The sequence below is a fragment of the Phaenicophaeus curvirostris genome, chromosome 1 (genome assembly GCF_032191515.1).
Source record: "Phaenicophaeus curvirostris isolate KB17595 chromosome 1, BPBGC_Pcur_1.0, whole genome shotgun sequence".
NCBI classification, from domain to species: Eukaryota; Metazoa; Chordata; class Aves; order Cuculiformes; family Cuculidae; genus Phaenicophaeus; species Phaenicophaeus curvirostris.
In genome coordinates this window covers 182,038,148-182,062,509 of record NC_091392.1, presented here as the reverse complement: position 1 = coordinate 182,062,509, position 24,362 = coordinate 182,038,148, and the positions used below count along the sequence as shown (strand labels likewise).

The following is a 24,362-nucleotide window of genomic DNA, read 5'->3' as shown; positions in this document are numbered from 1 at the left end:
CCCTATGCTGTGTAGAATAACTCATCACAGACTTCTGTACATCACAACAGGTTGAACACTGCTGTGCTAGATAACCTAAAAGCTCAGTAGAAGCGTTCCTGCTTGAAAGCCTTAAAATTTCCCCCCAAAGAAGGACATTTTTCATAAAGCACTTTTTAATATTGGCAATCAAAACAAGTAAAGTATTTCAGACTAGGCCATTTCTGAAGGCTGTAACAGCAGAGAGCAGCCTTCTCAAAAGACACTAATATATTGCTCATTAATAGAGAAAAAAAAAAGAGTAATTTCTGAGTTTGACATACAGCTGCACTAATTATATGGCTGTTTTTTATGGACATCCACCATCTAGATTATCTTCCAAGATCTGGCTCCAGCTCCATTTCACGTAAGTCTTCCTCCCTGGCAGTAATCACATTAGCCCCAGATAAGTCATACAAAGCTCACTGCTCCCTAGACAATCCTTTCTCAAGACTCACAGAGAGGAAACTACACAATTGAATGGATGTTTTACATCACAGTGAAAAGCACAACCAGCTTAACAGTGCAAAACTGGAATTGATATGCTTATTGCAATACCCTTCCAAATATGTGACAATATCCATTTGAAGTCATTCGTAGCATTTTTCAAATTATTTGGCTTCTTGTTCTGAGCTACAAGATCAAACTTGTTCAGGACAAATGCCTGATATTACGGCAACAAAGGTGAACAGTTAGGGAAAAAAAAACAAAAAAACCCAAGTGCTTTAATTCTCTCAGAAGCAAGCCCCAAACATGCAGAACTAGCCCAATATATTTTAACTTTAGAGCAACTCGGGTTTACTGAAAATAACCTTGTTCCCAGCCACACGAATGCCACAACCTACACAGCTGCTTAGATCATCGGACAGATGAACAAAACATATTAAAATCTAACAGAGATAAATGTTCCCTGCTGTTTATTGATAATTCTCTGGGATGCATGTAAATATATCCCTTGAAAGGTGACTCAAGTAGATGGCGTTTTTCTTTTATGTTCAGGAACACCGCTCTATTAGTTTCTCAGTGTTAACTTCAGCTGCAGTTTTATTCCCCATTTCAAAACTTTGGAGTCAGAGGCAGAGCAATCTAATCCTTTCTCCTTGGAGGCTCTACTGGAGCATGCAGATAACTCATGTCTCAAAGTGCTATAAAATTCAGAGAGGAAAACACACGAGCGCTCCGGGCAAAGGAGTTTACAAGCTGCAAGTTCACTGGTGCTGAACAGCCTGGCACAGCCCTGCGTCATAGACCAGCACCACAAAGAAAACAAGTTTGAGTCCAAAGCCACTTTAGCAGGACTCGGAAGCAACATCAGATGAATGTGGTTCGGCTGGTTGCAGTTCAGCTCTGTGCTGATGTAGCTACAGCCTTCAATTTCAATTCCTGAAAGCAGCACAAAGGCTCCAGTCAGGCATGCTGATTAGGTGCTTACCTGTGAAGCAGGCCATTCTCCAACAGTTCTTCCGCACCAAATGCTACATCTGCAAAAGGTACCAGTCCTTCAGAATTTCCCTTAAGTGTCCAATTGCTCCCACTTACATCACTATTCAGTTGCAGAGACGTAATCCTACAGATCAGGCACCACCCACCTCAAAGTTAGTTGAAATCAGGATGAGAGTTTCTACACACTGACATTTCTAAACAGCGCCAATCCCAAAGGACATCAAAAAAATCATCAGGCAGTCATCACAAGATTTTCATATAATAAAGTTGTAGGTTTTGTCTTTTTCTGACTTTTTTTTGGCCCATCTTACTTAGTTTCCCATGCTCTGGGTTTTGTCCACTCCTTAAAGATTTCTCAGCCTAGTTTTTTTCCAGGCCCTGAATTCTGTGCCCAGGACAGACATTAGCCTATTTGCTTCAGGCTTGTCACTCCTCTTCCCCATATCAAGAACAGCCAGGACACAGGGAAGATTAACACTACCATCCTATTTGTTTGTGCAAACATCTTCATATTGCTTCTCCTCCTCCTCATGAAAATGGCATCAGCTTTCAACAGCTGAAGATGGGGAGATGACAGGAGACTCACCTTTGGGATCCACTCCACCAGGGAAGAAATAAATATGAAAGACAGTAAATCAAAGGGATTACTTCCATCTCAATCCAGAAAGGAAGGCAATTTGTAATAAAGTAAGAACACTCATACCACAGCAAGTTTCGTCCCAAGATCAGCAAAACTCCCAATCCTAACTTACAAATCAAAAGAAGAGGACAGAAAATCGCTCTGTTTCTCTCATATTCACCACAGCTGCAATTAAAGCACTTGAAAAAAATATTGCAACTAGTATTTGCAAACACAATCCCAGTATGTTCTTAGTTGTTCCAAACAAAGATTTTTATTTCAAAGAACATCTCACTACACTTCATCTTTGCAATCTGTCAACAAAGCTTAAATAAAGCAGTAATAAGGAACTTGAACAATATATAAAATCGTACTTAGTCTAGAATTAAAACATACAGCAACAGCCCCTTCCCAGCACAGGCTCGGCACAAGACGCAGCATGGTTTGACTCGGGAACAGACTCTTCCTTGGCTTTTCAAAAATGTTACTCAAGCAAGCATGAAAGAGCTCAGGACCAATTGCCCCTTTCAGAAATTCCACAGCTGGGTCGCAGGAGTTTTCTGCAATGCAGAACACAGACTTTATTCCTGAAGAGAAAAAAAAAATTAACAAGAAATAACTTTACATCAGGATAAATATTTAAGAAATTGAAACTTACCTTAATCCTAACCACTGAAAAATTCAGTTCACAAAATCCTGCAATAACCTGCACGCCATGACCACTCAACATGTGTTTTCCACAACATACAAGAGGTCTTTGATAAAACACCTTGAAACAGCTGATGACTGTTACTTGGTTTTGACTACAGGATAACCTGAATTAATTTAATCCTTGTTTGCTTGATTGGGGAACTAGGACTCAAAATGGAGATCTAACTCAGAGCCTCAGGAAGCACTTTGTAACCTTACTGACTTCAAACTACTTTATGTTCACATCTCTGGGACAAAAGCTTGCTATTGAGGAGATACCTATATTTTTATTTTCTCCTTCTCCAAATGATCTACAAATCTACAAGGAACAAGTCATGAAAAGAAAGAGAAGCATGTTTCTTCAGTCAAGATAAGGCACTGATTTTAAAAGAAATCCAGAGCAGAGAATCATTAGAAATCAATAGGTTTCATTAAAAAAAATGTAGAAATGCAGTATGTTTTTATCTTCAGATTTAAAAGTAATACATAAACTTGATTATAAAAATGCAAGACTACCTAATTGCTAACAAGGTATCGAGGACATTAATTTTTTCACTAAATACTTCATAGGATATTTCTATTACCACTCTTTAGGAAGTCAATTTTATAATTCCATATAGTAAGGAAACAACATAAGCAGATCAAACATTAGGAAGTGTTTCAGTAAAAAGAAGTTTATTCATCTGTATTTTAGGCAAATATGTAAATAGTCAGCAAAGCCTTTTTCTCGCCATGACTGTAAACTTTTTATTTTTAAAAAATTGTGTTAAAAACCAATACAGGAATTTCTGTTAATGTTCTAAAAAAGTTTGTTCACATCTTGAAAGAAAATACATTAGCAACATCTCCCAGCAGAATTCATCCTTAAAAAAAGTAGAACTCTAGGTGCAGAGCTTTTCTACAGTATAGTATCATCTAAGTTTTAATTTAATCACAGGATTGAATATCATACATCTCTACTGTCTCTAGAACATGATCAAGAGTTTTTCTTAAATAGATGATATTCAATGATGTGTTACACATTGCCACAGGTACTAACATTATTAGAAGAGTGCACAACTGAATTTCACTAACAAAGCAAGACCTTCCTATATGCTGCATCATAATCCTTCCTAACCAATACAGTTAATTTAGCTATATGCCTTTAAAATCATGTACATTTCCCAAGGAAAAATACTAAAAAAAACCATGGTCCAAATTCTGCTCCCACTTATATTCACATAGTAATATAAGCACCATCAAGTTACAGTTGAGAGCCAAAAAGCATATAGAGAACCAGTGAGTTCATGAGTATAAGGGAGAGAAGAACTTGACCCATGTCTGTAAACATTCACAAAAGTCTGCAGTCAAAAGTGCTGGATAGGTAGCCTATCTGCAGTACAATTATTTCATTCACAGAGAAGTGGGGGGGCAGGGAGGATGTTGTGTAACATTATTTTAAAAGCAAATTAAAATGCTTTTACATACTTTGGAAAGACATTCTCAGCTAACTAAACCACACTCCAGTTAACCATAATCAACTTCTACCTAAATACAGTACAGCGTCACTTCCTAGCTCTCCTGTTCAGACTCAGTTTAGCAGTAAGCCCATAACAATATTTCAAAGCATAAGAAAATGCCTACACCCCTCTGATCTAGCCTCGCCTTAACATACTGCTGATGCTAACAAGAGATCTTCACCCATACAACAAAAAGATCCGAAGAAACAAACTGACTTCGATCTATGCACAGACAAGTGTGCATCTAGATGAACAATCGTCTACAGCTTTAAGTATCTAGTTTCAGTCTAGATCTCATTCTATATTAACCACATATGCCATACAAAATATAACAGAAGGATAGGTGCTTATACACACTATTAAGTATACTTGTTCTCCCCATTCAGTTTGACAGCCAATTTCTCTATTTACATAAACAGCTGTTTGAATGTTCCTGTTCCCATAATACACCAAACATTCAACTCATAAGCTAAAAGGACAGTCAAGGATGCTCAGCATATTCACTGAATCAGACCCTGAATCAACTGAACACGATCTCAAATTGTGTTTGAGATATGACAGAGCCTCCTGGAACCACTTTAACCCCATGTTCTCCCCCTCTTTCCCCAATTCAGATCATGCTCCCGATAAAGTGGATAGAGCCTTCACAGTGAATAGAATCAGGCTCTGACAACCAACCACTGCAGTCTTTAAAAATATCTGGTATTTATTGCCATCCACTCTGGGGCAGACTTGTCTGCAATGAAAATGGTGTTCCCGATGTTGACGGATAGTTAGCAAAACCTTCAGGCTGAGCTGCATAGTTCTCCAGAGCAGAAGCAGAATGTGCCTTCAAGGAAGAGAAGAAGTTAGGAAACAGCACCAATAAAAACCAAACAAAAAACTAAATGAAGCAAAATTTCAGGCACAATACCAGTCCATTGAAGCCAAACCAAACAAAAGCGTAATCTGAAGTATGCAAAGAACAGAGATGAGCAATGCATCTATACATAGATGTTAAACTGTAGTGCAACTATTGCTGTGAAATACCAGAGAAAGAGGAACGCAGTTAGATTAAGATGCTAAATGAAGACACATTAATGGCATTCACTTTCCAGTGGAGTAAGCACTGGATTTAGAAGGCATAGCTTAATCAGGAGCTGTGGTATTTCACGGACTTTGAATTTTATCTTTATTGCTTGAGCAGCTAAGTGTTAATTTTAGTGACTGGAAGTTGTAAACAAGAAAATTGACATTTCCTCAATGCAATCTACACAGACTTCTACAGAATAAATGGCCTAGATTAAGTAATCTGCTTCTTCCAATCTATTTCCCCTGAAACTCAGAAGACATATGACAATATTAACTCAAGACACACAACTGCCTCTTTTAGTATTTTGTACAGAAGGACAAATACCCTACCAGAATCTTTAATCTGTACAGAGACCTTTTTTAGCAAAAGGCAAACTAAACAACTAAATACAAACTCTGATGATAGTTTCAGTTAACTTATGTAGGTTAATGACTGAAAAAAGTTGCTTCATAGACCAAAAAGATGACAAAACTGCACATTACCTTAAGTCACCTCAAGCTTATGTTACAACAATTATTGGTGCAAAAACAATTGCTATTTTCAAAGCAGTATTTCTCAGCTTAGAATAAAATTTATTAATCAAAATTAAACCCACTAGAGCCTATGCTGTTTTGCTAACAAGAAACAAGTCTATTTAATCCAGTAGCATGGAATTCTGGAGTCCTAGAACTGATAAATTCTCTGAAAGAGTTTTGAGCTGCTGCTTGGTTATGGAAAACGTTCTCTTGCAGGAAGTTGCTGAGATGCTTGAAAAAGTGGTTATTGGTGGGAGAGAGGTCTAGTGAGTGAGCTGTGTGAGACAGAATTCCATAGCCCAGATCATGGAGCTTCTGCACAGTCATTTGTGAGGCACACAGTTGGGTTTTCAATTGACCAATGTCGGACCTAAATGTTGCAGTTCTTGGTGCATGTTGTCAAGTTCCTGGCTATACTTCTCCGCTGCCGTGTTTCAAGATCAAGATAGAAGAAGCTGTAATAGATGATTCCACCTACCAACCATTAAATCGTGACCTTAACCTTCTTTTGACAGAGCTTTTGTTTGGAGAAGCATTTTGGTACTTCACCACAGTCCAGCCACTGTGCAGAATGCTATCATTTGCCATACAGAATCCAATTTTTTGTGTGAAAGCAGCACAGGACAGACTTTCTAACAGCGATTTTTTTAATTTTCATTCAGCTTGTGTGGCAGCCACTTGTTGAGCTTCTGATTTTCCAGTTTACTACAAATGATGACCAACTGTTGAATGGCCAACATTTAGTTCTTCTGCAACCTTCCAAGTTGTTTTGCATGAGTTAGCTTCAATAACAGCTCTCAATTGGTTGCTGTCTATCACAGAAAGATATCCATGAGCCTCATGTCCAAGGCTCTCATTTCCATTATGAAATTTTTTGAACCAATGTAGAACTGTACATTCACTGACATTCCCCTGGCCAGATGACTGGCTGATATTGCTAGCAGTTTCCACTGCTTTATGTCCCCTTTTGAACTCAAACAACAAAATTGCTCAAGTTTGCTTTTTTCCCATCTTTAATTTGACAACATAACAGAAAAAACAACAGTGAAAACAAAACCATTAGCATAAATAAGTAGAGCAAATTCACAATCACAAAAACAGCAATTATTTTTGCACCAACCTAATATTTGTGGGAACTATCAAGAGAAAGACACAATCACAAGCAGACAGAAAATTCAAGACAACCTGACGGCATGTGTACAGAGGCACACAACTTGCAATAGAGTGGTTTTCCACAAAAATCTTGAAGTATTAAAATGCCAGGGTGGAACTGTGCACAAATTTTGCGACTAGATGGTCAGCTCATTAGATTTAACAAAAACCTAGCAAAAATTTCATTTGCATGTCTTTTTTCTTTCACTCCTCCCCATTTTACAGAGTATTCAAAAAGGGCTTCGTCACATTCATGACATCCAGAAGCATTGTACATTGGCCTTGGGTAAGACCTTACTATAAGTTATTCTTTATCATCACTCTTGTAATCAGTTCTTGAATAGGTTAGGGGCTTTAATAATTTACTGACTTAAACTAATCCCAAGAAGTGAACACTCAAGCACATGCTCAAACAACTACTGGAAGCAAAATAGTATTAATTGATAGCCAAGTTACCTGTAGTAGAGCCGACTGTGCAGCCGCACTGTGTTGCAATTCCTGTAAGGAAGGCTGTGCGGCGCTTTGGGGAAAGCCAGGGATACCAGGGAGAGATAAAAGACCAGGAAAAACTGCATTTCCCGGTGTCTGTAGTCCAGAAGTCAAGCTGAAAGAATGTTAAGATACAGCTATTATTAGGAACATCTGCATCACGTTTTGTCATAGGTTTCTCTCTATAATCTTATGTCTATATCAAATAGAAAAGCACTTTTTCTAAACCTTATAAAGGCCAGAATTTCCTGACGAAAGCCCAGTCTCTACCCACCTACAAACTGTTCATGCAAAAACAAATCAATACTGGAGCACACTTTAGAAGGGAACTCAGAAATTTTTGTACCTGGGCTGTACCTCCAATTGCACTCAAAAAAAAACTTTACAGACAAAAGTTAATGCCAAGTACTTCCTTAGGAACATCTAAGATATTGCCTGCTATTACCTGGATGTGCTAATGGATGCCTATGTGGTATCCATTCTTGTAAAAGCCTAGGAGGTGCCAAGCATCCTCATCTGGGAAATAAGATCACTGAGCACCTCACTGGATTAGACTGTTGTAACGGGGACCACTGAGGATAACCTACTTGGTAACTATTGCATCACAGTTTCTAAAAACAGGTGATAATCTACTGGTGAACTAACTTTAACTATTAACCACAATTACTATGAGTTAAAATAACATCTATGCCTGAAGTAAATGTTTTGCTCAAGAGAAAAAGAAATGGTTCTGACCTCCTTCAGAAACAAAAACATACCCAGCCTGTGCAACAAGTGCAGAGTTGAAGTTTGAGCTAAAGGCCGAGGCAAACCCTGGCAGGACTGGAGCTGGAGATGGGGCTGTGGCAGCTGCCGGCAACGGTGCAACTGCTGCTACTGCAGAAGATGCCTGGAGGCCAGGGAAAGAAGGGAGAGCAGGAGTGACAGAGGGTGTGTTAGAGACAGGAAAACCAGGGAAGGATGGGTTTGATGATCCCAGAGGTCCCTGGGCAACAGAAAAAAGGGAAGGGACAGCACTGGACAAGTTAAGCGAGAAGGGAGGAGCAGAGACTGTTGCTGAGGCGGCGAGTCCTGAGAGTACGGCAGCAGTGGAACTCACATGAGGGGCAGACACGGCTGAAGCACTTGTAGACGGAGTAGCTAACAAAGACCCTGGGAGAGTGACAGGTGGCGTAAGTGCTGGATTACCAGTAAAAGCAAAGTTACTGGTTAGAGATGTAAAAGGAGGAAGTCCATTGAACATAGGAGCAATGGAAGCAGAAGAGCCATGTGGGGCAAGGGAAATGGAAGACAGAGAACTGGAATTGTTTAGAGGAGCACTCAAAGAGGAGAGACCTGATAGCACTGGATTCAGGGAACTGGGTAAACTGACTGGCACTGAAGCTGCCGAGGTGTATGCACGCCCGAGTGCTGACAGTCCTATAGTGCCATGAGAAGGGCCAGCTGAATGAGAAGGACCTTTGAAGGCCGAAAGGGTAGGACTCATGGGTTCTGTTTTGATCAGAACTGGGATAGTTGTGGCAGCTGGGGCTGATGAGAGCTGCTGATCAGGATTAGAAGGGCTTGTGCCATGCAAAAGGGAGGCTGATGAGCCACAGTTGACTGGCATAATCGATGGTGAAGTGGTTAAAGGTGACTGTGCAGGCAATGTTGGAGGAGTGGAACTAGAATTGGCTACAGATGGGGATGGAAGACCTGGAAAAATGGCCAGCCCAGGTGTGGAGGAATGCTGTGAGGTGGGTGTAGCTGATGGAGTGTAACATTTGTTGACAGAGGAAGTAGGAGGGTCAGAACTTTGATTAGCAAGAGCAGATAAAGAAGCAAGCTCATTTGTCATAGCAGAAGGTAAAGCAGATGAATTGATTAATGAAGTGTCATTTGATGTCAAAAATCCTTTTAAGACAGACAAAATTGGGTTAGGCAAGCTGAGCGAACCAGGAATGGTAGTGGCAGGAGAATTAGCAATTGTAGATGGAACAGGACTAGAAATCCCTTGGGCATTGGGAGGCAAGGACAAGGGGAGCCCAGCAAAAACTGATGACAATGGAGTGGGATTGTTAGCAGAAGCAATTGAAGAGGTTGCAGAAAACGGGAGACCAGCAAATGGTGCAGCAGCAGATGCGAAAGCTTCACTAGGCGCAGGCGTGGCACATGGTGTGGAAGAACCTTGTGGAGCTGGTGTAGCAGTGGGTATAGAGGCCAGACCAGAAAAAACTGCAGGAATAGGGGTAGAGGTTGCACTGTGAACAGATGTGACAGGAACACCAGGTAATGAAAGGGATTTGATGACAGTAGGGGTTGGGGTGGACGACTGAGATGCATGGATGGAAGAGGAAACCTGCCCTGGGAAAACAGGAAGGACAGGGGTAGACATGTTCATTCCAGAGATGAGTGGAGTTGCAGGTGCTAATGGATGGCTTATTGCCTTGACAGGTGATGGGGTAGGGACTGGAGTAGCAGCAGGTGTTGAAGGATTAGAACCATGAGGAGTAAAGAGCTGATTCGCTTGTGCAGAAAAAGCTGCAAAGAAATAAAAGTGGTAAGAATACTTGAAACCATCAGAAATGTTTGAAATCAACACAAACACATTTTATACAACATTTCAAAATACGATACACAGGCAACAGCTAACATACAATGTCTGTATATAAACAGTGAACACGAGTATAGGAAAACAAGACAAAAAAGTAGGTACAAACACATCACACAAGTTGTACAACATGTAAGCTACCACTCCTCTTTAAAAGACTTTGTGACATCCGCTACCTCTTCATGGTCTCATGCAAGACATACTCAAATATATTCCATAACAATGTCTAAGTGATACAGGTAAACACCCTCCCTCTGGTCCTTAACATCTGGCAGTACCCAAAACAGATCTAATATTCCATCAGCATCAGATCACCTGGGGTCCTCTGCATCCACTCTCACTGAAGGTCAGAATTTCCTTCAGAACCAGTTAATTCAATGTATCATGATTTCAGAGAAGTTTAGTCAACAACTGAAGAAAGCTGATTTCAGGTGCTGGTATTTTTCTTTCCTTCCAAATCAGGTCATTCTTTTCACTGTGTTTCCTTCAGATTGATTCTAAGAAGGTACACTTAAATTCAGGTATCACACTACAGTATTAAACTAACATTGGGATTGACCTTGTCAACAAGTATTTTTATAAGTCTGAAGTCAGGTGTCTATAATCAAGGCAAGCACCTGCCACTAGGAACATCAGCTTATATCAACCCTACGATGTAAGTCAAAGACATCAGTCAAGCTGGAAGAAAACAGGCAGGCACACTGCAAATGGGAAGGTGGGTATTAACAGAAAGAAGTTGCATTTATGAACACTGGCATGTCAAGAGTCCCGATATGCCTCTATCTAGTTTCCCGTGGAATATGAATGTTAATGAATCACTCCTCTTAAACAACTCTCATGTTTTATTTTACTTTTAAAATAATCTATTCAAGTGTAAGCAAATCACTGAGCCAACCAAACTAATCACCCATAACTCTGTACAGCTTAGATTTCTCTCTTGTTCAAATTCTACATATACACACACATCCCAAAATCTGGAATTTTTAAAACGTTATGCCTAAGCTGATATGACAAACACTTCTATTATGTATCTTGAAAATCTAAAACTAGCAAGTTCGCAATCAAACTCTTTCCTTTTACATATTATTTTCCAAAAGACTAGACCCAGATCACTCAGCTCTGGATTCCATCCTTTCCTCATCCTGTTTCTAAGCTGAAGACTGTCCTAAAGGTCACAGTAGTTAATCCTGACAGCCAAGATAATCACCAGAGAAATACAGCTGCATTAGAACCCAAAGTTGTTACTGAATTTCTCCTCTTAAGAGAAGATTTTACTTCTTGCGTTGTATTCATTTATCTTGTAACTACATGCACCCTTAAATTGGTACCTAAGAACAAAGTGATCCTTTGAAACAGTAACATTTCTGTAGAACCATCACTGAGCACAGACAATAAAAGACAAGACTTCCCCCCACCCCCCGAAATATTTACAGGTCCTAAGTAATTTTATCTATTTTGGGTATTTGTTAATACATCTGACCTAGCATTCAGTAGATTCTCAGTTTTTATTTGTCAAACCTAACAAAGTGGGATTCATTATTATGATTTGTACAAAGTACCACATAAATAGAGCTCAAAAGAAAGACAACTCTTCTGCAAAAAGAATCGGAAGTTAAAGGGTACAACAAAAGTGCAGGTAGACATAGTTAAGATGTAAAAGTCTGGGATAAGACATTCTACACACAGATTTCAACAAGCTACAAACAAAGAAACTGTCTCTCTTGTATTCCTAGTTTCCCATTGCAACAAATATATGGGATTAGAATGTGAATGAGTTTTCAAATAGAAAGCAAAGTTTTCAAAACTGCAAAGTTATGAAGAAGTGTTTCACTACAATGCATGTTTTTATTTAGTTTTGGATGTGATTTATCACATTTATATGATGAAGAATATAAAACTTGAATTAGCTAACACCAAAGACTGAATTTTAATGTTTCAACGCTTGTAAATGCCAAATGCCTAAGACCATGTTCTTCTCTATTCTCAAGGGATTCTATTCCACCAGTAGTTAAATACCTAAAGACTATGAAAATCCCATTAAACAAGTAAGTTGTTTACATTTTCTGAACAAATAACATAAAATCAACACAAAAATTTCCCTCTGGATTTGCAATTTACCTTGATTTTGGGAAGGTTTTGCCTGGCTGGAAAGGTCCTCATTTTCTAAACAGAGAACAACAACTTGTCATTTAAAAAAAACAAATGAAACTCCAGCAGTGAATAATCCAGTCACAACAATGAATTAGAAAAAAATACCATTAACATTCGTAAAGGTATGTATGTTTTACCTGACACTACTTGATTAGCAGTGTATGATGGAGGAGCTGGTAAGCCCGGAGCTATGACATTAGCCATTGGAACTAAGCCAGCATTGTTGTAAGCACCTAAAATAACAAATGCAATACACATCTCAGTTGTCAGAAGAACCCATATCTAAATGAACCAGTGTCTTTTCCTTTAAAAAAAACAATTTTCAAGATTGTAAGGCAATCCTTCACTAAAAAGCCAGACCCCTTAATCATCCAGGCTGGATGCTGGCTTTTGCCAATGTCTGCCTGAGTAACACGTATCGTAACCCAAATTTGAGCAAGAGCAACTCTTGAAAGAAGCTGGAAAAAAAATCGTGTTTCAATGGCCCTTAGTTCCATTTTGCCCCCAAAACTCAAAGGGGAGGAGTGATTCAAAGTGTCTGCAGCATCATTTGCTCTTTTTCCATTCCTAACTTGAAGGCTGTTTCAACTCTTCCTTTAACAGTAAAGCCTTGACAGACAAGAGTCAAATATACATCACTGAAAGCGGCCAGCCCTCCAACACTAGTCAGAAAATTTAAAGAAAAATGTCGCATCTCAAATGTTTATGCTATCATTCTTCAATATTTCTTTAAATGATAAGAAGTCTAAGTGCGTTAGCAAATATTTTCATATACAATACTTATTGTATTTAGCATTAAAAAGAACCTTTTTTCCTCCCTTATTGTTTGGAGCAATTCAAACTGTTATATAGCTGTGGTATACAGTTCTGATGAAGAACATGAGAATTGAAATCACAGGAACATAAATACACTTCACAGCAATCCTTCATGGGGAAAAAGCAGCACTTGAACATCCAACCTGGTTATTCTATGAATTCAATGAATTAGTCAAAGTGCGGTAATTTCTCATGTACAACTCCTTTCTGATTTCACACTTTCATACTAGTTCTAGTTAAGATTTCTTGTGTGACAACCCTTGGCTGAAAATCAGAAAAGTAACTAAAAAACATTTAAGTACCCAGGAAGGAAAAAGCAGAAGACAAAACATAATTTTGCCCATTCTGACCACTGCTTGAAAACAAATACATGCTATAGTTTCAAGTCAGCATCTGCAGTCTCATTAAAAAACATGCTGCAGCCTAATAAGGCCCTGGTATCTCAAAAGCCATTCCATATCCTAAAATGTGTCAATATTTCTATCCAATCACAGGCCAAATTTTGTGCCCTAACTTACTTCAGATAGGATTTGTTTAATACAGATTTGAACTAGTCTGCAACTTTCCTATACACTTTTTGGGGAGCAAGTTATTTCTTGGGCACAAATAATCGGATTTACTTTAGGCACAAGTACTGCCAAGTTTTCCAAACTGACTATAAATTTGCAGACATCAACTCGATTAGATGGCTCGCCCTTCAACACACATGCTAAGAGTTCTACCGCTGTCTTATCAAATACCCTAAAGGCTCCCCAAAATCCCTAACAAGAAAAAAAAAAATTAAAGCAAGATTTCCAACCACAGCACTCCACATTTTCATAGAATCATAGAATAACCAGGTTGGAAGAGACCCACGAGATCATCAAGCCCAACCATTCCTATCAAACACTAAACCATGCCCCTCAGCACCTCGTCCACCCGTGCCTTAAACACCTCCAGGGAAGGTGAATCAACCACCTCCCTGGGCAGCCTGTGCCAGTGCCCAACGACCCCCTCTGTGAAATTTCTTTTCCTAATGTCCACCCTAAAACTCCTCTGGCAGAGCTCGAGGCCATTTCCTCTTGTCCTGTCCCCTGTCATCTGCGAGAAGAGGCCAGCACCCTCCTCTCTACAACCTCCTTTCAGGTAGTTATAGAGAGCAAAGAGGTCTCCCCTCAGCCTCCTCTTCTCCAGGCTGAACAACGCCAGCTCTCTCAGCCATTCTTCATAAGACCTGTTCTCCAGCCTTCGTTGCTCTTCCCTGGACTCTCTCCAGAGCTTCAACATCCTTCTTGGGGTGAGGGGCCCAGTTTTGCAGGACAGAATGGCAAGACCAGGAAAAGCTTTCAGCTGCTGCTCAAAGAGACCAGTTTGACTACTTAAGAACTCCAATTTCTTCTTCCTTGCTCCTTGCCAACATGTCTGGAATCGAACTGATGCAGCAGAACAAAGAGGGAGGAGTTTATGAAGACTCAATCTTACCTGAAGCACAAGGCTAAGAATAGTCAGACCAGACACATTAAAAGGCAATCGCTGTATCCCTTCTGAGACTGAAATCTACATTCCTAAACTTTTGTTTTATGAAACCGTTTCCCCTACATTGTGATAGAAAGAAAGTAAAGCTGAAGGCAACTGCAGAACTAATTAGACCTTCAGCTGAAAAACAGATTATCATCCTTCGGCAAGTTCCTATAGTATTTCCACCCAACTCAGAACCATGCCTGACTACAGCCCAAGTTTGATACAATAGCAATGAGTCAACAGACTTGTCAAGCTAAAGCCCAAACGCTGGTCAAACTTTACAACAAAGACACAGCCCTAGCCTTGTCTAACATTCACAATGCCTGCCATAAACAAAATAATTTCCCACTAGAACAGGATCGTGAGTTTTCCTCATGATGTGGAAGCTGGAAAAAGAAGTCAATGTATTCCTCTTTTTCAGCAGCTCTGAAGTCACAACAGGAAGATGTAGAAACCAGTACCCAGAGCGTGCTTCAAAAGCGCAAGCCAAATTCAGATATGATCATGTTCAGAGAAACTGACACTTAACAGTTATCACTTAAAAGGCAAATGGATGAAAACAACAGCATCAAGCTAAAACATATAGAAGCCTTACTTGGTGCAATAGTTGCATGTGGCCGACATGGTGGGATGGGGTATGGAACTGGTTTGTGTGGATTGTAGGTTGATGGAGCCTACATAAACAAAAAACAAACGGAAGAAGCAATAGTGAAAGCATTACCTAATGTTTCTCAGACAAAAAGCTAACATTCAGATACTACTACACACAGCTGCTCTTCATTGGAAAAATATCTGTTGTCAAATTTCTTCATAATATCCATAGGGACTGCAAATATTTCACCCTTTCTGAAAAGAATGAAACAAACATCACTAGTACACCTTTAGATTTTAATATAATACTGAACACAGGTAGGAAAGGGAACTCCCTTCCTGCCTTGGAGTCTTCACTCTGAAGACTTGGACTGACTTCTCATTTTAAAGATTCAGCACATATAAAAGTAACAAATACTTATCAAGTTATCTGTGCCTTTAAAATAATACAGCTTAGTGGGAAACATAATAAAACTGAAAAAAAATCCATATGGACAATACTTCCAAATAGTATCAGGTTCATTGAAATTTTGCACCACATGCTTAAAAATTTTGAAATACATATCAGCTGTGTTATTAAGAAACAAGAACCTCCGTCTAAGGTACCACTGCAATTCAAGTTCCCAATATGCAGGCATTTTGTACAGTCATGTCTGAAACCCTCAGAAATTGTAGTAAAAAACTGCATATATTTGCACCTAAAACTTCTACTAGCTCATGACAGATTACTAAAAATGCTTTTAGTTTTCTCTTCTGCTACTGTAATTTAAATTCCGCCTTCAAATGCACACACGTTGTATCCACTAGAGAATCCTGTTCCCCAAAGAGACAAACTAGAGCTTCTTTTCAAGTTAAATAAAAAATACTATGTCATATTATATGTAATATAGAAGTTTATCTTTGTTTAACTTCCTGCTCTACAGTCTCCATGCCAAACAACAGCATTTCATATAAAAGATTCGTTGAATTGGCTGGTGATTGATATTTTTTTTTCTTAAAGTTTCATTTATTTATTCTTTCATTAGACGTACTGGTTTGGATGGTCCAAGTATACGGGCTGCTATACCCTTTCCTTCATTAGTACATTCTTCTGTGTCCTTTTTGATAGGGGTTCCCTGAAACAAAAGAAAATTAAATTATTAGGTATTCATTTAAAAATAAGTCTTGCTATAGAATTTTTATCATATTTGATTTTTTTTTCCTAAACCACATTCAAGTTTTTGAATATTCTGAAAGTGATAGTTAATGATGTTTGTTAGGGGGAAAAAAACTGCTCTAGGCTTGTGAAATTATAAGTAAGAGCATTCCAATAGCATGGTTTATAACACTGAGCCCTGTAAAGAGATGCATATCAAACAGCTCATGTTTTCTGAAAATTAGAATTCTGAATTTTGACTTGTGGACATGACAAGGGACTGCAAAATATAAGTTAAGTGTTCATACGAAATACTTAAACATGGTCATTTGAGAACAATATTAAGACTAGCAGTAGTACCATAGCGACCATGTTAGGTCATCTTATCAACCTAACAGTAAGGCTCAACAGCTCTCCCAGTAATATTTGGCGAATCAGATTTTACAATGCTTCCCTTACATGAACAATACCTCATTTATGTAGTAAACTTTACTTGAAGCAGCACAGAAAGGGCAAATAAAAATAACACAAGTTCCCTATAAATGTGTACTGGAGTAATAAAAAAACAAACACCCAAACACTTCTTTTGATTTCATGCCTCCCTGCATGTATTCGAATCCTTAATCAAGGATTCTGTGAAAAGCAAAAGTATAGGACCACACTTACTGGGAAAATTCCATTTATACGGCTTGGTTTGCCCTTGGGATACGGGTTGCCAGGAATCATGCCACAGGAAGATATCATAGCATGAGGTGCCTTACAACCGGTTTTTGATGCCTACAAAATAATCCAAAAGGAACATTACTTGCTGTCAAATTCAATGTTTTAAATAAATGAATTACTACTGCATGATGTTTATAGACTGCATGAATCAACCTACACAGAACAATTCAAAGCTTTGTCTCAAATCTTTTTCCCAAATAGTCCAAACAGCGTGAGGTTTTGCCCAAGTCCCCTTTGTTTTGAATAACTACTTGGACCACCTCTGCTTCTACTGAACTTGGGGTTAAGAACTTGGTGTTCTCTAAAACAACCACAGACTGTTTCCTTCAGCATTGGTTGAATTGGTTACAATTCTGTGCCCCTTAGGTCTAAGGGAAACTCGCACTTTTTTTCACACATTTATTACATGATTCTTATCTTTTTGCAGCTGGTTCCTTCAGCTTGTCTACCACCAGTAGTTCCCAACAGTCCTGACCCCACAATGACCATGAGGATGGAGACAATACTGCGTTTGACTGTACCTGTTCAAGAATTCTTCTGCATCTTTTCTTCTCTGACATATTAATTCTGAACAGATCTTCAATAAGGCGATAATTCTGAGCATCAACAATGTTGCTATAAAGACATTGACAAACTATTATTGTCATTCCATGTGCTTGTTAGAAGCAATGCAGTACTGAATAGTGATCAACACTTATTCAGCCAGTACCCAACAGTACATTAAAAAAACCAACATAATTAGTTAAGATCATAACATTATTATTAAAGTAAAAACCCTAGGCTTAAACATGGACTTCACACCTGTAAGTGAAAAATAGTACTAGAATTAAATACCAACAAGGAACAATGGACTATGATTACTAAACGTTATGGCAAAAATAACTATGTTACCTTCCCCATCCAAACTACTGGGAATAGAATACAGCCCCAAAAAAGAGGACTTCTCAAAGAAGGATATTAGAAGAAATAGAATCAGCAGAATGTTGAACAAAGGGATGAAAAATTACTCAAAGAATAGTATTAAAACATTAATAAACTTTCAGCTTTGTTCTCTAGTTTTGAATAGGATTTTTGTATCATGACTTCCTTATTATGCTCTTGCACTGCAGAAATTCAACAACTAAAGAATTTACCATGACTTCTCCCCACACCAGCTGAAGTATAGTAACTAAAAAGCCTGTGAGCTCCAATCTCATTTTGAGAAGTGAAACAAGTTACTTCAACGGGCCGCTGAACTTTCTTCAGGCTACCCCATTTTGTTCTGGTCTGAAAGAGACTGGGAGCATTCATGCAGCTTCTTAATGCTCAGTTCCAAAAGCAAGGTCATGCCTATATCCTTGGCCTTATTTGTTTCATGGATATTTATACTGTGAATTTATATGCTCGAAAATGTTCAAGTTAGCTGTAATATACACCACTCATATGTAAGGCAGATGTACTTAATGCAGAAAAAAACCCCAATCCAAAACAGAACAATACTTCATAAAACAAATCTGCTAAACCAGACAGAAGAGTTCCATATAAACATACATAAACTGTAGATCTTTTGAATAAGCTGCCACTCACTAAAAAAATCCCCAACCTTCTGCATACATAAATTTAGACTACCTATACATCTCTTCCTATACATCTCTTATAGACGTTAGATCTGTTAATCAAATAAGTCAATTTAAGAGAACTATTTACTTAGCTTTTGTTTTACATATGTAATACTTAGAGGGCTTTTCAAATGCAAAATAGTCAATACCCAGAATACTCTGGTCTCAGATGTTTTACATTTCAGTGGGCAGAAATAAGCTTAAGGCCCTCTTCATTCTCTGCAAGATTTTAAGGCCACTGTAAAAACACAGGCAATGCAGCAGTTTTCCAGCAGGCAGAAGCCCACGTAGTAGCATGCTCAAGACTCAGATGAACGATGGAATTTTCCACAATGGCTACTTCTAATTCTTCTTTTGACAACCCCATCTATTTGTGTTTTACCTGGACTGGCCATAGTGCTTTGTTCTAGAAGTATCTTAACTTTTATATACTCAAACTCTAGTAAAAACAATAAAATTAAGAAAATACAACACAAGATATACTTACGAAGCTAAGAGTTCAAGGGCAATAAGTTTATCTTTACTGAATGTGAAGCAGTTGAGAATATTAACCATTTTTGATGCTGGAACCGCCACTATTTTCTGACAAGTAAGCAAGCAAGAAAGAAGCGTATATAAAATAAAGCAAACAATTATTTTAAACTTAGAATGCAGCTCAGTAGCACCTTTGTATCATACATGTCAGTAAACATTTAATATTCTCTCCCTCCCATCGGGAAGGACACACTATTACACTAAGTTCTGAACAAGCAGCTCCAAAAAGCACTTGCCAAAACCAAAGAAATTAGGAAAGCTAACAACAATTACAAAGGGCTACATCTATTCTTGTGATGCACAGGAAAGTAAAACATACTTCCTTTAGAAAGATACCCTGTTTAAAAGTATTAAGTCTTATAGTTTGATACCATTGAAAAACAAAATTGAAGAAGAAACCTTGATGAGTAAATGGCAGACTGACCCATCAGTTGCAAAAGCTGACACCCCAAAACTAAAATGAGATTAAGAGGGCAAACTTACACCACAAAACTGTGTCACACAAACTTACATGTTGTAAAGCCTTTATTGCCTTGAGCTGTGGTTCAGCCCAGGAAAAGTATCTTAGTAACTCAACAACCTGCAAGAGAACGGCCTTTGATTAATCTTTTATATATATTAAAAATATGATAACTGCATTAATACAATTTTTCTATTTTTGGAGTACAGTGGTATACTGCTAAAAACATCTGTCTGTCTGCAATATTTGATTATCAGTACCTACCAACATCTAATCATAGAACAGTTGGGGTTGGGAGGGACATTAAAGATCATCCAGTTCCAACCACCCTGCCATGGGCAGGGACACCTCCTACTAGATCAGGCTGCCCAAGGCCCCATTCAACCCGGCCTTGAACACTTCCAGGGATGGGGCAGCCATAGCTTTCCTGGGCAACCTGTGCCAGACCCTCACCACCCTCATAGTGAAGAGACTCCTCCTTATGCGTAGTCAAAATCTGCCCCTCTTGAGTTTATTCCCATTGTCTCTAGTCCTATCACTACAAGTCTTTGTAAACAGCTTTCTTGTAGCCCCCTTAAGGTACTGGAAGGTTGCTATAAGGTCTCCTCCTAGCTTTCTCTTCTCCAGACTGAACAACCTAAACCCTTTTTCCTGCTTTTTTTTTGTTTGTTTGTTTTATGTTTTACTTGGGGTTTTTATTGTATTTGTTTTATTGCTCTTTTTATTTTTAAGTAGGCATCTAAAAATTCCATGTTGAGATGAAGTTTTTTTATGGAAATATTTAAAATAGATATGCACTCCTCTATATATCTGCATATATGCACAACAATTGCCACAGCATTAGAATTTTTAAAAAAGTCTTTCTGAAAAAGCTGATAAACATTCAGTATCTCAAACAGCATATTTACCAAACATACACCAAAAAAAGAAATGAAAAAAAAAAATCCCACAGAAGAAATAAGGGAAAAAAATCCACATAGTATCAAAATAAATAAGTTGTATGCTTGTTACGGTGTTTAGAAAGTACATGCTAAAAAACCTTAAATTTTATGATGATAAACTTCTCCAATTGTTCCCAAGCACAAAGTATGAAAATGTAATGATTTTGATAACAAAACAACTTGGAACTACTTTTAACAGCTTGATGCTGAAATAATAATGAAGAATTAAATCTCCTCAGTTAATAAATAAAAAGCAAATACAATCAGCCTCCATATGATTGGAAAAACTGTCTTTATTACTGAATACCCAAAACCAGTGGCTCCCAATAAACCCATGAAAGTATTGACTTTTACCTGTTCACTAGAAAAGTATCCATGAACATATTCAATAGCCTTTAGTTTATACTCAGTCAATACAGCCTAAAAAACAGTGGAAAAAAGACGCATAATTAGTCCCTCGAAAATTATAATTACAGCACAACCACCTGCTAGATTAATCTATTAATCTAAAAAAAAAAATCTGACCGTACAAACTGACATTTATATCAATTACACTGCAATATTTCTAATAGTATACTCCTTAGACAACTGAGAACAATAAAAAGCAGAGATATAGTTTAATTCTTCTGTTAAAAAAATTACTTTTTTGATTTCATTTTTCTGTTTTCGTGGTTTAAAACTGTAGTGAGAGAACATCATCATCACTCTTCCTTTTGCCTTGAAAGTTTGTATCAACTTTACATTAAACAAGATTGTATGAGTCATCAACTCTATTTCTTTGTATATTCCCTGTAAAACAATTAGCAAAGCATCTTAACTTCAGTGAATTTACAAACACACTGGATAAAAAGTCTCTACAGACAGAATCAAATACACAAGGGAGCTTGCTCCAGAGGTTGATGTCTCATCACCTTCCCAGAGTTCAACCTTTAACAAGCAACCACATGCTGCAAAGGAAGGAGAGTAGCATAACGCAGTACTGGTCACCAATTTAGACTTAGTGGCAAGACAGCTGAGTTTTGTTGATAATCACACAGGCTACCCAAGAGCTTCCTTCCTCCCCTCATACTCAGATCACCAATAGACATATAAGATGTAATGAAGACAAATGACAGCTGAATTCCTGCTCTAAACTAATGCACACACCTTTCTTCCTCAATTTCCAAGCCCCACCTCTTTTGCTAGCTCTCATGCTTATTCTGAAATCACCTCCAGCTTTAACCTCACACGCATTGCTATCTTTACCCAATAGCCCTAAAACCTACTCCTACTCCTTTATTTACCCATGTCCCTCCACACAGACAGACATGAAGTTTTCCATCTCTGCAATCTGACCATGAGTAGCACAGGGAGTGCATACACCCAACACACATGTTGTTCAAGGTAGCCCCCTTCCTTTCTGTACCTCAGACACAGAACTCCTCTCCCATTTTTTTCCCTTTTCTCCCTTCCTTCTCTGAACATATTTTGGAAAAAAAGCCTGATATGTCATACAGCAACTTCTTCATCAAAAGAAACGTCACTCTTCCTCCTTAAATCAACAACTGAATGACTTCATAATAAGAACAAAAACAGGTGACACTGCAGTGCCTATTTATGAAAAAACTCTCAAACTTTATTTTGTTAATAATCATAAATATACATGGAGAAGCCAGAACTACACATTAAGACATTTAAATAACGTTCCTGCTAATCACAGGACCAAAAATAGAACATGCCGACACAACTGATTTGTGAATCACGCAGTAAAGAAGATTCTACCACAGAGCTAGAAATGAAGTTTAAACAAAGACCTGACAACAAAGATACAAAATATGCATTTGAAAATGCTTAAAGGCTATACTGGAAAAGCACAACTATTAATAATACAGCACAACACTGAGCCTTAGATCAACAGAAAGTTAGATTTATAGGAATACAGGCAGATGGCATATAGAAAACAATTACCTAAAAATCACACATCAAAACCTCTTTTGTCTGAAGTCTTTGGTAATCACAGAGTGTATTTGGAAGGGCTGCACTACAGCAGTAATATTTGAAACATTAATCCCGCCCACAATCAATTTTCAGAGAAAATGTTCATGTACTATTTGTTCCCTGATTTTTTTTCCACAGATTTTCCATAAAAATTTTTAGTATGAGAGGGAAGTCCACACCCCAAAATATTCAGGCTGTCATGGTTTTAGCAATTACACAGCATGGAACGTGTCTATTTTATAAAGGAGAGTTTATGACCATGACCTTATGTAAAAATACTAGTGAGTGCAGTTTCGAAAACAAAGACTCATCACTCATCACTTGTCCATGGTGGTTTACACCTCAATATGTTCCAGAATAATACTACTGCAACTGCAGTCATCACTGCGTCTGAAACTTACCCCTTGTAGCATCTGACTCCAAATAAAGGTAGGAACCTCTCCTAGACAACCCATTATAACAACAAACACCTTTCACAAAAACATTAAGGATTCCTTTCTTGACATAAGACAATCTTATCCAAAGCAAACTCTTTATCTTCACAGCAAGACAGCTTTAGCAAGATACATAATTGTGACACTTTATGTGACCTCTGCTTAAGTATAGCAAAATAATTCCCACCCAAGACACGAATCATACTCCTATTAACCCATCTTTTCCATTTCCAGCATTCAGGGAACTGTCCCAACCACAAACTGCTAGCCTTCCTGTTAAAAGCAGACCTCTGTGTAGAAAGAAATGAGAGCACCTGCCAGATGCCTGGAAGCCTAGATTTGTATCTCTGCTTCCCACCAACTAGTAGGTATTTTGCTCAGTTTTTAACAGGACATACACAAACACTGCTCAGAGCACATATCAAACCCCAAGATTTCATATCCCAGAGAAAGATGTGCATGCAGTCCTGAGCTGTGGGAGATGTGGCTTTGAAGAAGAGTGCAGCTTAGAAATCAGCTCTCTCATGTCATATTTGCGTGTTGACTCTCCAAAACTATCATCTAAAAAATGGACCTGTCTCCAGTCAAGCCAAGCAAATGCAGCACTTTCCCCGCACCCCCTCAAAAAAAGAACATGGCTATTTCTTTTTTTCTTCCACGTCTTCCTTGACAGTGAAAATACTGTGATGAGTTTGTTCAAGTGCTTATTTCAAATGACCTCTCTGGCAGCACATGTTTTCCTAGTTCAGTAGTAGCAGTCCAGACATTCAATCCCATTTTTCTAAGAACAAAAATATCTCCAACAGAGCAAGCATTTCACGGCAGGCTATTCTGTTCTATCTGACATACAAGAACTCAGATGCACCAAAACCACAGGATTACAATTTTTCACACTCAGGTAAAATTTAGTCCTTATTAAATCCTTAAGTGTCTATTAAAGAACACAAACATCTACCCTGGCAAGTTCATCAACTGGAATATTCTACACCCAAATGGTTAAACTAACATGCAACGTGAAATGTTACCTTTCTAATTTCATCCAGCACGGTTTCAAATGATTTCTTATCCATCTTTATTGGCTCATTCAATGCAGATACTTTAAAATGGAGCGGGTTTTTTGTTTTTTTTTTTTAAATAAAATTATATCCTGGCTAAAGACTTCAGCGAGAGTCTTTAGGAATAGAGAAAAAAAAAAACACACGTATATTAAAAAGCAGGGGAAGACTGGCAGCCTGGGATCCTCTGGGAATTCGTCGCTGACGCCTTTCAGTTCTGGACGCAGCCGAGAGACAAAGGGAAGCCACCGGTGGCTGCTCGCCGCCCCTGGGCAGCCCGCTCCGAGGCCGCTCTCCCGGCGGAGGAGGAACGAGGGCGCGGGCGGCGAGGCCGCGGAGCAGCCGGAGGGGGGCGGCCCC

At 38.5% G+C, this 24,362-nt stretch overlaps 1 protein-coding gene across 4 annotated transcripts; it reads right to left on the bottom strand.

Annotated features, from left to right (window-relative positions):
• Positions 1 to 2,384: 2,384 nt before the first annotated feature.
• Positions 2,385 to 24,288, bottom strand: PROSER1 (proline and serine rich 1). 4 transcript variants are annotated; one of them, XM_069882025.1, is made up of 13 exons: positions 23,973 to 24,288; positions 20,891 to 20,956; positions 19,647 to 19,715; positions 19,089 to 19,183; positions 17,525 to 17,618; positions 16,947 to 17,057; positions 16,177 to 16,260; positions 15,150 to 15,228; positions 12,376 to 12,471; positions 12,206 to 12,250; positions 8,256 to 10,017; positions 7,465 to 7,612; positions 2,385 to 2,640 (listed from the first exon to the last, which is right to left on the bottom strand). In XM_069882025.1, the coding sequence occupies exons 1-13, from the start codon at positions 24,015 to 24,017 to the stop codon at positions 2,608 to 2,610; spliced, it is 2,727 nt and encodes a 908-aa protein (XP_069738126.1). In that variant the 5' UTR covers positions 24,018 to 24,288; the 3' UTR covers positions 2,385 to 2,607. The 4 variants fall into 4 exon arrangements, with proteins under 4 accessions (XP_069738126.1, XP_069738134.1, XP_069738125.1 ...); XM_069882033.1 differs by having other exon boundaries at positions 2,385 to 2,667; positions 23,973 to 24,287; XM_069882024.1 differs by lacking the exon at positions 2,385 to 2,640 and adding an exon at positions 3,359 to 5,098 and having other exon boundaries at positions 23,973 to 24,277.
• Positions 24,289 to 24,362: the final 74 nt, after the last annotated feature.